Source organism: Nylanderia fulva, unplaced genomic scaffold, assembly GCF_048542155.1.
Source record: "Nylanderia fulva isolate GAGA-0341 unplaced genomic scaffold, ASM4854215v1 Scaffold11, whole genome shotgun sequence".
In the NCBI taxonomy this organism is placed as follows: domain Eukaryota; kingdom Metazoa; phylum Arthropoda; class Insecta; order Hymenoptera; family Formicidae; genus Nylanderia; species Nylanderia fulva.
The window spans coordinates 3,503,897-3,517,644 of record NW_028189302.1 but is presented as its reverse complement, the minus strand read 5'-3'; the positions used below and the strand labels follow the sequence as shown (position 1 = coordinate 3,517,644).

Genomic DNA, 13,748 nt, shown 5'->3' with positions numbered 1-13,748 from the left:
AACATATAGAAATATTTAAATTAAATATAACATATGAAATATAACAAAACATATATTTGACTTAAATACTAATATATTCAATTAACAAAATAGTAACTTAGTTGAACGGTTTAGTCAAGTTAACAAATTTATTTTCAGTGTTTTTGTTCATCTCTTTTATATCATAATTTAATTAATTCGTTATTTAAAATATATTGATGAGATTTAAATATATCCAGTCGAGTAAGTTTCACTAAAATGAGAAAGATATAGTTGTTAGATTAATTAAATTATAAATAATTAGAAAATATCAAGTGAAAAAATAAGTATTATATAGATTCGCAACAATTTAAGAAATTTCAAAACTCCTAAGGAAATTAATTTTCGTAGGTATATATATATTCATTAAGTTATATAAAAATATAATTACAATATAAATACAGATACGTAAATGATCAGTAGACATTAGAAATGTATTGCTTGTAGAGTGAACACATTAGGACTATAATAAAAGCAAGAGGAATAAGTTATCCCAATGTGACGGGTAAAACTTTTGCTGTTTTTCGTGTGGATCGCAAACATCATTTAATTTCTTTGGTTTCAAAGATCGGTAAGATTATTTAAAGGAGTATTAAATTAGACTTATTTAAATCTTAAAGTAGAAATGCTACTGCTTCTTTCAGTATTTCAGATTTAAATGGAGAAATAATTCTTTCCTTTTTATCACAATAAACTATTTTTTATTGTAGATCCTTCGCCGGATTGGATTGTTGGTGTTTCTGGTCTCGAATTATGCTTGCCTAATGGTTCTTGGACACTTCATAAGGAACTTAATTTGTATCCATATGATGCTGGCACCGATGATGGTATTACATATTTAGTAAGCAAATAAATATATCTTTTTATTTTTCATCATTTATAACTCAAGATTGACATTTTTGTTTCGATATTTTTATTTAAAAAAAAAATCGATTCAAAAATCGATGCAGATCAAAAGAAATTGATCCAAGAAGTATGCTATACTTATCCATTAATCACGATATAATCAAATATAATGGTATTGTGATCGTTCTTCTTTTTTAGTTCTCTTTTGAAATATTTCACTATTCTATGTATAATTTGCGTATCAATTCTCGATTTATTTTTTTTCGCTACAACATTTTCTATGTTACGTGAATTTCGCACCGGTGATTCGACGAGATGACCGATAAAAATTTCATGTCCACTTACGCTTGCGCGACTTGGTGTGTTTCGTTATACAGGGTGTAATAAATTTTCAACTCTCCCTAAATCAATGTCTGTATATATTTCACCGAACGGGTGCAAGTTGTACAGGTCGTTCAAAATAAAAAAATCTCATCACCTGTCAACATCGAAGGATCGTATAATAATCTCTAAGAGTACGGGAGAAGTGCCTGATTCTATCAGTTCCCAATCTCGATCGTAAGCTGGAATCGCTGACGTCGTTGAATTTTACGCTTCTTCGGCATTCTTCCAACAAGAGAATTTACCTCGTTTTGTATAACCTTTTCTATTTGAAAAGTATCTTTTAAAAAACGTTATGTTTTCACGCGTTATTTATGAGAAATTTTTAATCATAACAGATTTATTCATTATATTATGGCGCATCTGTTGCGCATCGTAATATCTTGAAAAATACAGAGAAATACGAGAAATAATAAATGATAGTAAATTCAATTAGATGGAATATATTTAATAATGGGTGTATTTACAAAATACTTGATTACTTTGTTTCATTATTATTTTAATTAGTCGCCAGATTCACCGACGGAACCACAGGAACCAATTCGACGTATCACGTCGACATATCCAGACGACTCAAGATCACCCTTTTACGATCAGTCTGGTTTAGATATGAAACCCCTTGCAAAGCTCTACTTGAACAGACAGAGATTGTATGAGAAAACCTGCGACGACGCCAGTGATAGTCTAGCTGATGCAGGTATAGTTCATTCAAATAAAAAGGATGACAAGTATCGCTTTGTTTAGTAGAAGCTACTTTTGTTTCTCAAATGTGTTCGTAGAGAATTATGACAGAGATTAATTATACCACTCGAGAATTTTATGAAGCATTAGCATCTAACCCATAATTTTCTCAGCAATATAAAAAGTGTTTTAAAGCTATAGAATTTAAAATGTTACTTTTAAAAAGCCATAGTAAGAAATTCGTAAACAAGATGCCACAAAATTGAACAATTAAGGCGCAAAAATAACGTTTATTATAAATATCCATGTTAAGATTCCCATAATTTGTCTGCTATTATTTTCTAAATTGTTTGCAAAAGCTTTTAAATAGAATAACAGATTGCATAAGCAATTGTTTCTGCAAAAGATTTTTTCTGTTTAATGCATCTATAAATTGTTCTACATTTATATTTTATTTACAATATATTATTTGGAATTACCATATCATAAATATACATTGCATGATAAATTTACTTTATGTATAATTAAGCATTGTGTGAATCTATTTATTTGCAGAATATAATATTAATTAGTAATGATATAATTCTCGTTTCAAGCGTTTCTTACTATGACATTTATATATATATATATATATTTTTTTTTTTCTAAATCCTATATATATAGGATTTAGAAAAAAAGTAATCAATTATTTCGTGTATAGAAGCTTGCAAAACAACATCTTGGGGTGAATGGAGCCCGTGTTCAGTCACTTGTGGCAGAGGCACTCAACTAAAGCAACGTCGTTTTCGCGATGAAGCTGCTGCTGCCGCAAATAAATGTGACACATCTCTTACGGATCGAAGACCATGCTATAACGCAGAAAGCCCGTACTGGTAATGAACGCAAAATAGCGGAATTTTACATCATAACCCTAAGAACCAATTATTTCAACTATCAATTTTTTCAACTTTCCTCTTTTATGATTGCACAGGTTTTATTTCTTTAATATGTTTCCCAAAAAGATCTCTTCTCTTCTTCTCAAAAGTATCTTTTATTTTATATCCTCTCTCACACGCACACACACACACATATGTATACTGAGAAAAAAATGGTTAATCTGACTAAATCTTTTAACTAAATATTATTTTGTTAATTAAACATATAAAAATATTTAATATAAATGTAACATATTAAATCTAACAAAATGTATATTTGACTTAAATCCTAATATATGTTCAATTAACAAAATAATAATTTAGTTGAAAGATTTAGTCAAGTTAACCATTTTTTGTCAGTGTATAATGAAAGAAAATTCTATTATTTTCCCATCTATTAAGAGTGTCAACACTTATTTATTTTTCTCGTACTGTTGACAAAAAAGATTTTCAACTATCTCTGAATATAATAGAGAGAATCTATCGCATAATGACTCGTATTTTATATCATCGCAACATGATGAGGACTTATAATTCACTAGCACCGGTAATGGTCGTCACGATGGTCTATTAGACAGCGAAAAGTGCGAGCTGACCCCGTGGAGTTCATGGAGCTCGTGCTCGTCTACCTGTGGCGAGGGCAGCAAAACGCGATCAAGGAACTTCCGGCATAAGAAGCATCGGAAGCAATGCAAGGCCGTGCCGAACGGGCCACGATTACAGGAGTCGATCGATTGCGAGAATGAACCTTGCGAAAGCGAAGACATGGAAGAGGTAAGGCAACGATTCAATCACTTGAACGGCGATGATGAGGATGAGGACTATGCCGGTGAGAGAGCAGACGGGACCGGAGAGATAATCGAGGAATGGCTGCAGGTATGAAAAGATTCAGGGCTGACAGAAATCGATTTCAGCGACGAAACTGATTCAAATATACTCGATTCCGTGACGCGAATGTATAAATTAAATTTTCTATTATAGCACAATTGTAAAATATAAAAATAAAATATGAGTGAGTCTAGAAAACAAATTTTCATATACATATATTTCATACATATTTTTTAGCATTCTATGATAAAAATTTCTGATCCATATTATTTTTTTTTAGCAAGTTTTTTTCATCTCATTTATCAAAAATTTTTTAAATATTAATAATAAACTTAATATTATTATTTATCTTTATTAAGATTTACAATTATATATATTTGAAGAACAAAAATAATTTAAAAATCTATTTATTTAATTTAATTAAAATCCTTTTATTATCAAATAATTTCATACTCTATCAATTCATTAGAATAATCGCCGTTGAATTTATATTTCCTAGGTTTATTTGGTTGGTAAAATTGAACCCGATCTCTCAATTGCATTTAATTGATATTTATTTCCTGTTTCATTCGAATGTAGAATACATCTGCCAATTTGAATCAGATTCGTCGCAAAGTTTGTTCGTGCTACGACTCTAACTACATTCACGTATTCTATCTAATAGATATCAAGCGAACGTTTCCCTAAAAAAAAATAAATAAAATAAAATAAAGATAAACGATTCGCTCGATATGTATTAAAATGAATTTATCAGCTTTACTAAGTATTAAATCATCAAACACAGCCAGAGCAACAATAGCTTCGCACAAATAATCGATACCTGCACCATTTCTCGTAGATCCATCCACGGCACTGGCATTCTCACGTAAGTTACACAATATCATAAGAAAAGAAACTTGCATTTCAGCGTATGAAAAATTTAATCATGTTTTTTTCATAAAATGGAGAATATCTAAATCAATATTTATTAATTATCTCTATATTACTTACTCACAAAACATTGCTGATATCCTAATGAATGAATATAACGCGTTTTAATTTAGCAACTGCTAATTACCACTATAAGTTGCACATTATTTATGTTAATTCATATACATAATTATTAAGTGATGAATATTACTTATATCATTTACACGCCATTAAATCAATTTATGGTATTGCAAATGTAACATCATTAATAAACAAATAAGTAAACTTTAAAGATCGATATGAAAATTGACAATACATAAGCAAGGATGCAGAAACAAAATTCACATTTATAAAATTTTTTTATATATTATTAGAAGTGCAGTCTCATTATACTAGTAACAGCTAATTCATATTAAAAAAATTTCATGAAGTAAAATTAGATTCACATGAAAATCTGCGCGTTTGGAAGATTTTTCGAACGTAATTTTTCCATCAATTTTTCAATATGCAAATTTTGAGAAATGAAAGAGAATCGATGAGAGAGAAAGAGAATTTCGCTTCTATAAAGTCTCTTGATTAACATCTGTTTTTATCGTGTTAACTGATCAAAATCTAATTTATATTGGCACAGAAATGTCCTGCGGATCGTTATACCGAATGGTCAATATGGTCACCATGCAGTTCTAGCTGCGGGCCCGGTGTCAAATTGCGATCTAGACTGCACAAGGGCATGTACAGCGGTTTAAATAAAGACGACGGTGACAGCCATGAGGAATGCAAGGTCCAGCAGGCGTCATGCGTAGCTGAAATTCCGAGCTGCGACTTCTCGAGAGATGAAGCAGAGAGTACGTAGAAGAGTTAACTTTTTTGGAAGATTATTTAATAATATGGCTTAAAACAAAAAATTATCTTCTCAATTCACAATAAAAAAATTGTATGATATATAAAATTAATAAAAAATATTGTCTTGTATGGAAATATTTTCTTAAAACTTTTAAATTAACAAATCATTTCATTGTATGTCATCTTCAAGCATTCTTCAAGTATAGTATATCTCATCGTCTTATTATCTCTGTGTTATAACTATACAACGAAATTATCATTAATTTATAGAGATCTGTAGCGAACCCATGCAAAAGGGACGTTGTAATTCAAACATATTACGAGCCTATTTTGACAAACAAACCGGTCGCTGCCATTTATTCAGCTACTCCGGATGCGATGGTAATCGGAATAATTTCCCAACTGAACAGGATTGCAATAATGTCTGCGGTAATTTTCAAAGTAAGTTACGCGATCATTCGTTATCGTGCATGCCGTTCGTTCATCGTATTAACAACGCATCATGATAATGTTATTAATTATGAAACTCCGTATACACGCATACCGTTTGAAATTTCCTATCAATTACTATCTGCGAAAGCAACTTTCGTAACCAGATTTGTAACCGCACATTAGAAACTATATACAAGTATGTTTCTCATGTCTCTTACATGTAAGATTTTAATATCAATTACACACTGAAAAAATTATTAACTTGACTAAACCATTTAACTAAATATTATTTTGTTAATTGAAGGTATTTAAATTAAATATAACATATATATAAGTTCAATTGACAAACTAGTAATTTAGTTGAAAGGTTTAGTCAAGTTAACAATGTTTTTCCAATGTAATCGAATATTGATTTTTTTTTACAAAGGTAATTCAAATGGAAAATTTAAGCGATCGATTTAAAAGAGAACGCGCATTTCTTCACAAATAACCATTTATTATACTTTGTACACGCTTTCTAACTAATTCAGGAGAATTGAAGGCGAATCTATCAGCAATCATGAAAAATCTTAAGGTGTCCCTTAGCAGCGTTCTCAGCTATCATATTCCCGTGCAGGAGCAGCGTAGTGCAAAAGCGAAGAGAGCTCACGGTGATAATTTGTTTTATGCAAAAGTTACTCGACAATTCCTCTAATAAATAAAAAAAGTAACATTTACAAAGCGAACTTCCATATCACGCTTTTACGGAAAGTAGTTCTTAAAGGAATTTATAAGAATCATTAATTGAGATAAATGAAATGCACGGATATTTCTGCCTCGTTAAAGATCATCTCTGTTCTCTTTCTCACAGTAAAGGAGGATTTTAAAGGCATTCAAACAAGCAGTCAAATAATGGAATCGAGTGAGAACAATAAAGTGGATTGTCAGGTCTCTGAATGGAGTAAATGGTCGCGTTGCGAAAGCTGTCGTGGATACAGTATCAGCACTAGGGGAACGGTATTGTTATATGCTTTTATTCGCATAGACATTTATCGATACTTATCGTACGAAATAAAAATCATGTTTTAACGAGTAATAAATGTTGACAATTAATTTTCTCGATTTATTTGAAATGGATGCATAGGCACTTCATTAAATTAATAATAAAGTGAAAGAATAATATATATCTCATGCATCATGTGATTATCTGACAAGCAGATTCCAGCCCAAGGTGGGGGTAAAGACTGTCCGAAAAAGCTTATCCGGAAAAAGAAATGCCATAAGATTCCCCCATGCTGTGAGTATTAGCATTTTCTTTTAATTTTTTACTATGATATAATTTATCATTATAATATTACGTGTAAACATTTACATCTTACTAAATTATTTTTAAAAGTCTTGTATGTTAAACCGCGGAAAAGAACAAATTTTAAATCGAGTATTTCTTTCTCAGTCTATTCAATATAATTATTGAATATATAAAAAAATAAATTTTATCAGATTATTTTTAATAAACTTTATTATTTGTTTAGCTCTACAAGGTGACGGAATAGGTCGTCGATTTCATCGAGACAAAAATTCTGCAGTCAAGGATGAGAGTAAGTTTTCTATCTCTTTAAATAAAAATATTACGTAAACTTTGGAATTTCTGAATTCGTAGTTTAAAGTCGTATGACTGTTTTAATATAAAAGAATAATATATTTATTCACTATATATTTAGCATTTGAGAACCAAAATATATAATCGATATTAAACGAATATAAGAACTGTGGTCAAATAATTAAAGCATTAAATACATTGGATAAAAATGTTAACTCGATTAAACTTTTTTTTCATCAACTAAATTACTATTTTATTAATTAAACATATATTAGTATTTAAGTCAAATTTACATTTTATTAGATTTAAGATATATTTAAGTTAAATATTTTTATGCTCAATTAATAAAATAATATTTAATTGAAAGGTTCAGTCAAGTTAACAAATTTTTTGCAGTGTACTTGTTGATTTATATTATTGTTGCTTTATATTATATGTGCTTTAATGTTTGATTTGCCCGATAAAATATGAATTTTTGAAAGAGGGTAATCACATAAATTCTGTCCATATTAAGTGTATAATCATCGCTCGCTCTGTGTAAAGTTTCAGTAAATTGTAAAGTGACACCATGGTCAACGTGGTCGAAATGCAGTGCGACCTGCGGCGAGGCATTGCGAACTAGGGTAAGAAGTGTGACGGTGCAACCGCGCGGATCCTGGGCTAAACTCTGTCCGGCTTTGGCGGAATTTAAGAAGTGCCACAGAGTAGATTGTCCGCAGTAACAAACCTGCGTGTTTGCGTTCTATCACTATTCTATATATCGATAAGCATATTATGATTATGATTTGCACGGTGCGCCTGTTTTGAATGTTGGAATTAAGGATAACTTCCTCATTAGACTGATTACTAGTGCAATACACCCTCTCTTTTAAATATAATAATGTAATTAAAATTTCCGAGTGTATGCACGAAGGATAGAAATATAGATCTGTAGCGAAATTATCAGAGAATGAGGAATAACACACTGGACGACAGCAATATTATATCTTACAAAAGTTCGTACATTTTAATAACGAAAGCAACAGAACAGTTAATAAAAAAAACAACAGATAAAATGACAGTCGTATTCGATATTAAAATTATGAATATTTTAGAGATTTTAGAAGAACATCTCAAGATTATCTCAAAACCTATTCTCAACTGCGTTTATGACTTATGTATTAATAAGTAATTATTCCATGAAAAATTAATTAAAAAATTGAATTTTTTTTGGTTTTGAAATAAAAAAAATTAAATGTTTTTTATAGCAAGACAAAAATATAAAAATGGATATAGTTGTGTAAAAGAGAATTCGTTATATTGCGAAATATATCTGAAGTGTGTGTAGCGTGATATATAAACACTTTGAACCAATACTTAACTATAGTACTTAAGAACTGCATTGATTATTTTATATAGAAAAAAATACAAGTCTATTTGTAATGCTTTTGCAAAATGACTGTACTCAAAAGAAAAACGGGTTTATAGACTTGTCCCTACATCGCATAATTACGTTCATTCTCTGTCCTCCAGTGTAATTTACTACGCACAGGAAAATCGTGCCATTTGCGAATTTTTGTGACTCGCGTCGTGTCGATGCTGAATTACTCAATAGTATATTTAATACGATTTTACTTAACACGTGATTTAATAACGCGTTATTTTCCGATAATATTAAGTTAAGGCAAAATGGATTTTGCATTCCAATTGCATCAAATGTGCTTAGAAAAGAACAAATATTAGAAATTTCATAATTATTATACTCTCGTAAAATGTCAAATACTCATATAACTTTTCGTGAAGGCAAATCACTATTATGTCGTTTGACAACTACTTAATACTGCAGCAAAATGATCAAAGCTGTAATATAATATATCTATAGCTGTAATATAATATACCTATAGCTATTATATAATATATAGCGCAGTACACATTACGTCATGTAAGAGTTGTCCCTTTTTAGCATGGATAGAAAAATACGTGAGAACACGAAAAAGACCAATTGTAACAATAACATTTATTTGTACGTACATACGTATATCGTCATATTCGTGGCATTTATTACGCATTGCAGATCTCAATGTAAGACCAAAGTTTGTAATAGTTTCTGTTAAAATAATCGAGAAACCCCATATCTTAAAATATAATTAAATTAAATGCGCCGTAGACATATCAGTAGATAGTAAGCCATTTGTTTAGTGCATATATAATAAAAATAACGGAAAGTTTTATTAATATGAAATTATCTTCATTGACAATAATCGTAGATATGGTACAGGAAAAAGATATTTAAATGTTATTCTTTTGTAAAGCCATTATAATATATTCATAATAAAGTTAATCACTATAAATATATTTATAACAAGTATATACATTATTATATCTTATCCTTTATATGTATACAGAATTTATTCTTTTTTCTCACTGACAATTATGTTAAATTAGTGTGCAACTCATCAAACCTTATCACACGTACGTTATCAATTTTTAATTGTACTAGAGGCCACTAATTTCTTCTTTATTATCTACAGAATTGTCTTTATTCTCACTTAACACAGGATTTATTAAGAGTAAAATAACATTTTTCTTTGATGGCATTCGTTGAACGCTGCCATATTTTTTCACTGCATCCTCTATAACATTTTGTGCCTTAGCCTATATAATTATATAAAATAATTTTTTAAGTTAATTTTCAGCGATATATAATTCGCAATAAAATTCAAGATAGAATTATTTAGAATTTTATTTGAAAAAATATATAAAATGCACATATAATATAAATCAAAACAAATATACATTATTAGGACATTTAATACATAAAACTATGGATAGAATGTAGTCTTGAATTTTATTATGAATTATATAAGTAAGTAAAAAGTCTAAAGTAGAGATATTACATTTTCTTTACAATATGAAATAAATTTCTCTACAATGTAAAAAATTACTTTTATATTTGTATATGTGTAATGGAGAATTTATATGTAATAGGAGAAAGAGAATAGCTCTATGAATTTTTATTTGATTTATCAAAAATTTCTTCAAGTTACCTTAACTGCTCTATCCCAGAAAGAAGTGAAAGAGAACTCAAAGGGAACTTACCTCACTGATACCATCCAGGGTGATGACAATCTTAACCTTGTGTTCCTTCTCCAACAGCTTCACCATATTTTTGGTCTTCGTCAATAGGTCGTTCTCGGCGATTTTCGCAGATATGAAGAATATTTTAGTTTCCTTAAATCTCTGCTTGTCTTTGCCATCAGCCTCGACGTTCTCCGTGACGTCCTCCTCCTTGTCAAGGATGCTACTCGTCAGTTTGTAGACCGGTCGTTGCGTCTTACTGTCAAGATCGCTGATCTTGACGAGGACAAATTTGCGACGTTTTGCCAGACGTTGAGCCTCCTCTAGCACGGTCACCGTCATCCTGTCGTCCGGTGACAGCAACGTGATCTTCGGTACCGGCACCGTCTTCGGTCTTTGCTTCTTCTCAGTCACAACGCCGCCGACATCGTCGAATACAGACTTATTGCTAAATGTTCGAGATACGTTCCGTAAGTCACTTGTCACGCAACACTGATTGAAATCCCAGGCGCGGTATACGGCGTCTCGTAAAGCCATCAGTAACCTGGAGGCAGCCATACCTCGGCAGTCTTGGTTTTTCGTTCTGCTAGCGAACGTAACCTATAATTGTTCGCGCCTAACCTCACTTATACGCGGATTCACACGTGTTTGACAGATGTCATATGGTTCATTATTTCACTCAGTTTAAAAACAAGAATAAAATATTATCATCATGATATATTCTTACCTTCGAACGTTTATTTACTAAAGTATTATCTTACTAATATTATACTGTTGCAAAGTATATTGAGATCAGTGATGAGTTAAGCAACATGTTCACCGAGAGTAAAAATATTAAGAAAGAAATGCAGATAAATCAGGATGAAGAAGTCTCCTTCAATGTTTCAAGAGATGGTGTAATCTTGAAAACCTTTCTATTAATTACTTGCATCAAGATCCTTCTAATTCCTACTTAGTGAGTGATTTATACTAAATTTATTTATACTAAAATTATTTGTTTTTGTATTAATATAATTGCTGTTTATAATTATTTTTTTAATTTGTAGTCATTCCACCGATTTTGAAGTACATCGCAACTGGCTGGCCATTACATACAATCTACCTGTTAAAGAATGGTATACGAATACACAATCTCCATGGACTCTAGATTATCCACCCTTATTTGCATGGTTTGAGTACTGTCTCAGTCAAGTGGCTGTATTTTTCGATCCAGAGATGGTCAAGCTAGAGAATTTAAATTATGCATCACCGGCTACTGTGTATTTCCAAAGAGCAACTGTCATATTTGCGGATCTTATGCTTGCATATGGAGTGAGAGAGTAAGTACATTCGTGAACAAAAATTCCATAATAATTAGATAAATCTAAAAATCAGTAGAGATACTGCTTGCTTGAAAGATCTAATTTTAAGAAATTTTGTACAATATTACATTTATCTGATCTAAATATTTTCTTGTAGAATAAGTGGAACATTCTGTAAATCTTTGAATGGCCATGTAATTTTTGTATTTCTATCGCTATGTAACATGGGACTGCTGATAGTCGACCATATACATTTTCAATACAATGGCTTTCTACTTGGAATTTTGTTGATATCGATGTCAAAAGTTTCAAAAATTGGAAAAGAGGTAAATTCTGCAATATTCTTTGAAATTTACTTATATAAAAAGCAGTTTGTTTTTAGATGTCGGTGTTGCAAGGTGCTATATGGTTTGCTATTTTACTCAATTTAAAACATTTATATATGTACATAGCACCAGCATATATTGTCTGGCTACTAAAATCATATTGTCTCAATAGTGGCAAATTCTTTAAGCGATTATTTATACTTGGAATTATTGTACTGACTGTTTTAACAGTGTCTTTTGGTCCTTTTATAACTCAATTGGCACAGGTAATATTTTTTAAGTGATATCTCTCTCATTCCTTTTATGCAATTATTATTATGTTTTATATAATTAATTTCACAATTTAATGTCTTTTATATTTCAGGTAATTTCACGTTTATTTCCGTTTAAAAGGGGATTGGTGCATTCGTATTGGGCTGCAAATGGTTGGGCTTTATATATTGGTGCGGAAAAAATACTGTCTGTGATATGGAAACGTTTAGGATGGTTAAAAGATACTAAATCTGCAGTAATGACAGGTGGTTTAGTGCAAGAGCAGAATTTCCTTATATTACCTACGCCAACTCCTATTGTCACGTTTCTTTTGACTTTTTTGGCAATACTTGTAAGTTATCATTTTTATAATAAATTTTACATTATAAATATATATAGTATTGTTGCATTTCGATTTTTTTCTAATATTAAATATATTTCATATATTTTTAAAAATATAAATGTATGGATTCACTAACTGATATCGTATTATTGCAGCCTGCATTATGGTGCCTGCTTTGTAAAAAGTCCTACATGAATTCGAAATATTTCATTAGATGTACTGTATTATGTGCTTTAAGTTCATTCATGTTTGGTTGGCATGTACATGAAAAAGCCATATTAACTGCAATTATACCTTTATGGTAAATACTGTATTTGGAATATAAAATATTATTATTTTATAAAACGTATTTATATTAAGATCTATATTAATATAATTTAATAATGATTATATAATTTTTAGTGTCCTGGCAGCAACAAACAAGAAAGATGCCCGGATATTCATAATTCTGAGCAGTGCTGGATATACTGCTCTTTTGCCATTGTTATATCCTAATAACTTATTTTCATTAAAATTACTGTTATTACTGATACATATGTTCTCATCGATTTTAGGCTTAACTAATCAACACGTTAAACCTCTATTGCGATTACATGAATGGTTATACGTAATACCATTGCCATTAATTACATTTTATGAAGTGGCACTGCATAAATTATTATTCGGCGATAGATTACCATTCTTACCGTTAGCATTTACTTCTATATACTGTGCTATTGGTACGACTTATTGCTGGATATTATATTATTATATATATTTACAAAACAATACTTATGCTGATAAGAAAACAGCAAAAAGCAAATTGAAAGGCCAAATATTAAAAGATAAACAATCTTAGGAGATATAATTACTAATAATTTGTGTGAAAAATTCGTGAGAAAACATATCAATGTAATAATGTAAATATTGCAAACATTTTCAACTAAGCAAATTTTTTTAAATATATATTTTCCTAATGTACAATGTATTATTTTATATCTCAAATTTCTCCTTATATAATTTTATAAAATTTTTGAAAATAAATATTAATATAAGAAA

At 30.1% G+C, this 13,748-nt stretch overlaps 4 protein-coding genes across 9 annotated transcripts in view; 2 read left to right on the top strand and 2 right to left on the bottom strand.

Annotated features, from left to right (window-relative positions):
• LOC114943155 (spondin-1) overlaps positions 1–9,765 on the top strand; it is a 24,479-nt gene extending 14,714 nt beyond the window's left edge. The window contains exons 6-18 of one of the 4 annotated variants that reach the window (XM_029318729.2): positions 466–589; positions 729–859; positions 1,753–1,942; positions 2,627–2,798; positions 3,383–3,716; positions 4,507–4,533; positions 5,209–5,422; positions 5,691–5,861; positions 6,383–6,502; positions 6,703–6,848; positions 7,050–7,128; positions 7,364–7,429; positions 7,975–9,765. In XM_029318729.2, coding sequence (XP_029174562.1) covers positions 466–589; positions 729–859; positions 1,753–1,942; positions 2,627–2,798; positions 3,383–3,716; positions 4,507–4,533; positions 5,209–5,422; positions 5,691–5,861; positions 6,383–6,502; positions 6,703–6,848; positions 7,050–7,128; positions 7,364–7,429; positions 7,975–8,153 — 1,953 coding nt within the window. In that variant the 3' untranslated portion in view covers positions 8,154–9,765. The remainder of the gene's footprint in view (positions 1–465; positions 590–728; positions 860–1,752; positions 1,943–2,626; positions 2,799–3,382; positions 3,717–4,506; positions 4,534–5,208; positions 5,423–5,690; positions 5,862–6,382; positions 6,503–6,702; positions 6,849–7,049; positions 7,129–7,363; positions 7,430–7,974) is intronic. The other 3 variants (XM_029318734.2, XM_029318732.2, XM_029318733.2) reach the window with 3 other exon arrangements.
• LOC114943156 (uncharacterized) overlaps positions 1–13,748 on the bottom strand; it is a 36,611-nt gene that overhangs the window by 22,054 nt on the left and 809 nt on the right. The window lies entirely within an intron of this gene.
• On the bottom strand, positions 9,407–11,198 carry LOC114943158 (uncharacterized). 2 transcript variants are annotated; one of them, XM_029318737.2, is made up of 2 exons: positions 10,510–11,195; positions 9,407–10,065 (listed from the first exon to the last, which is right to left on the bottom strand). In XM_029318737.2, the coding sequence occupies exons 1-2, from the start codon at positions 11,044–11,046 to the stop codon at positions 9,907–9,909; spliced, it is 696 nt and encodes a 231-aa protein (XP_029174570.1). In that variant the 5' UTR covers positions 11,047–11,195; the 3' UTR covers positions 9,407–9,906. The 2 variants fall into 2 exon arrangements, with proteins under 2 accessions (XP_029174570.1, XP_029174571.1); XM_029318738.2 differs by having other exon boundaries at positions 9,955–10,043; positions 10,510–11,198.
• xit (ALG6/ALG8 family glucosyltransferase xit) lies at positions 10,659–13,748 on the top strand. The gene is made up of 7 exons (XM_029318736.2): positions 10,659–11,443; positions 11,535–11,807; positions 11,947–12,115; positions 12,172–12,381; positions 12,480–12,719; positions 12,866–13,011; positions 13,113–13,748. Exons 1-7 carry the CDS (start codon positions 11,301–11,303, stop codon positions 13,546–13,548), a joined length of 1,617 nt encoding a protein of 538 aa, XP_029174569.1. The 5' UTR covers positions 10,659–11,300; the 3' UTR covers positions 13,549–13,748.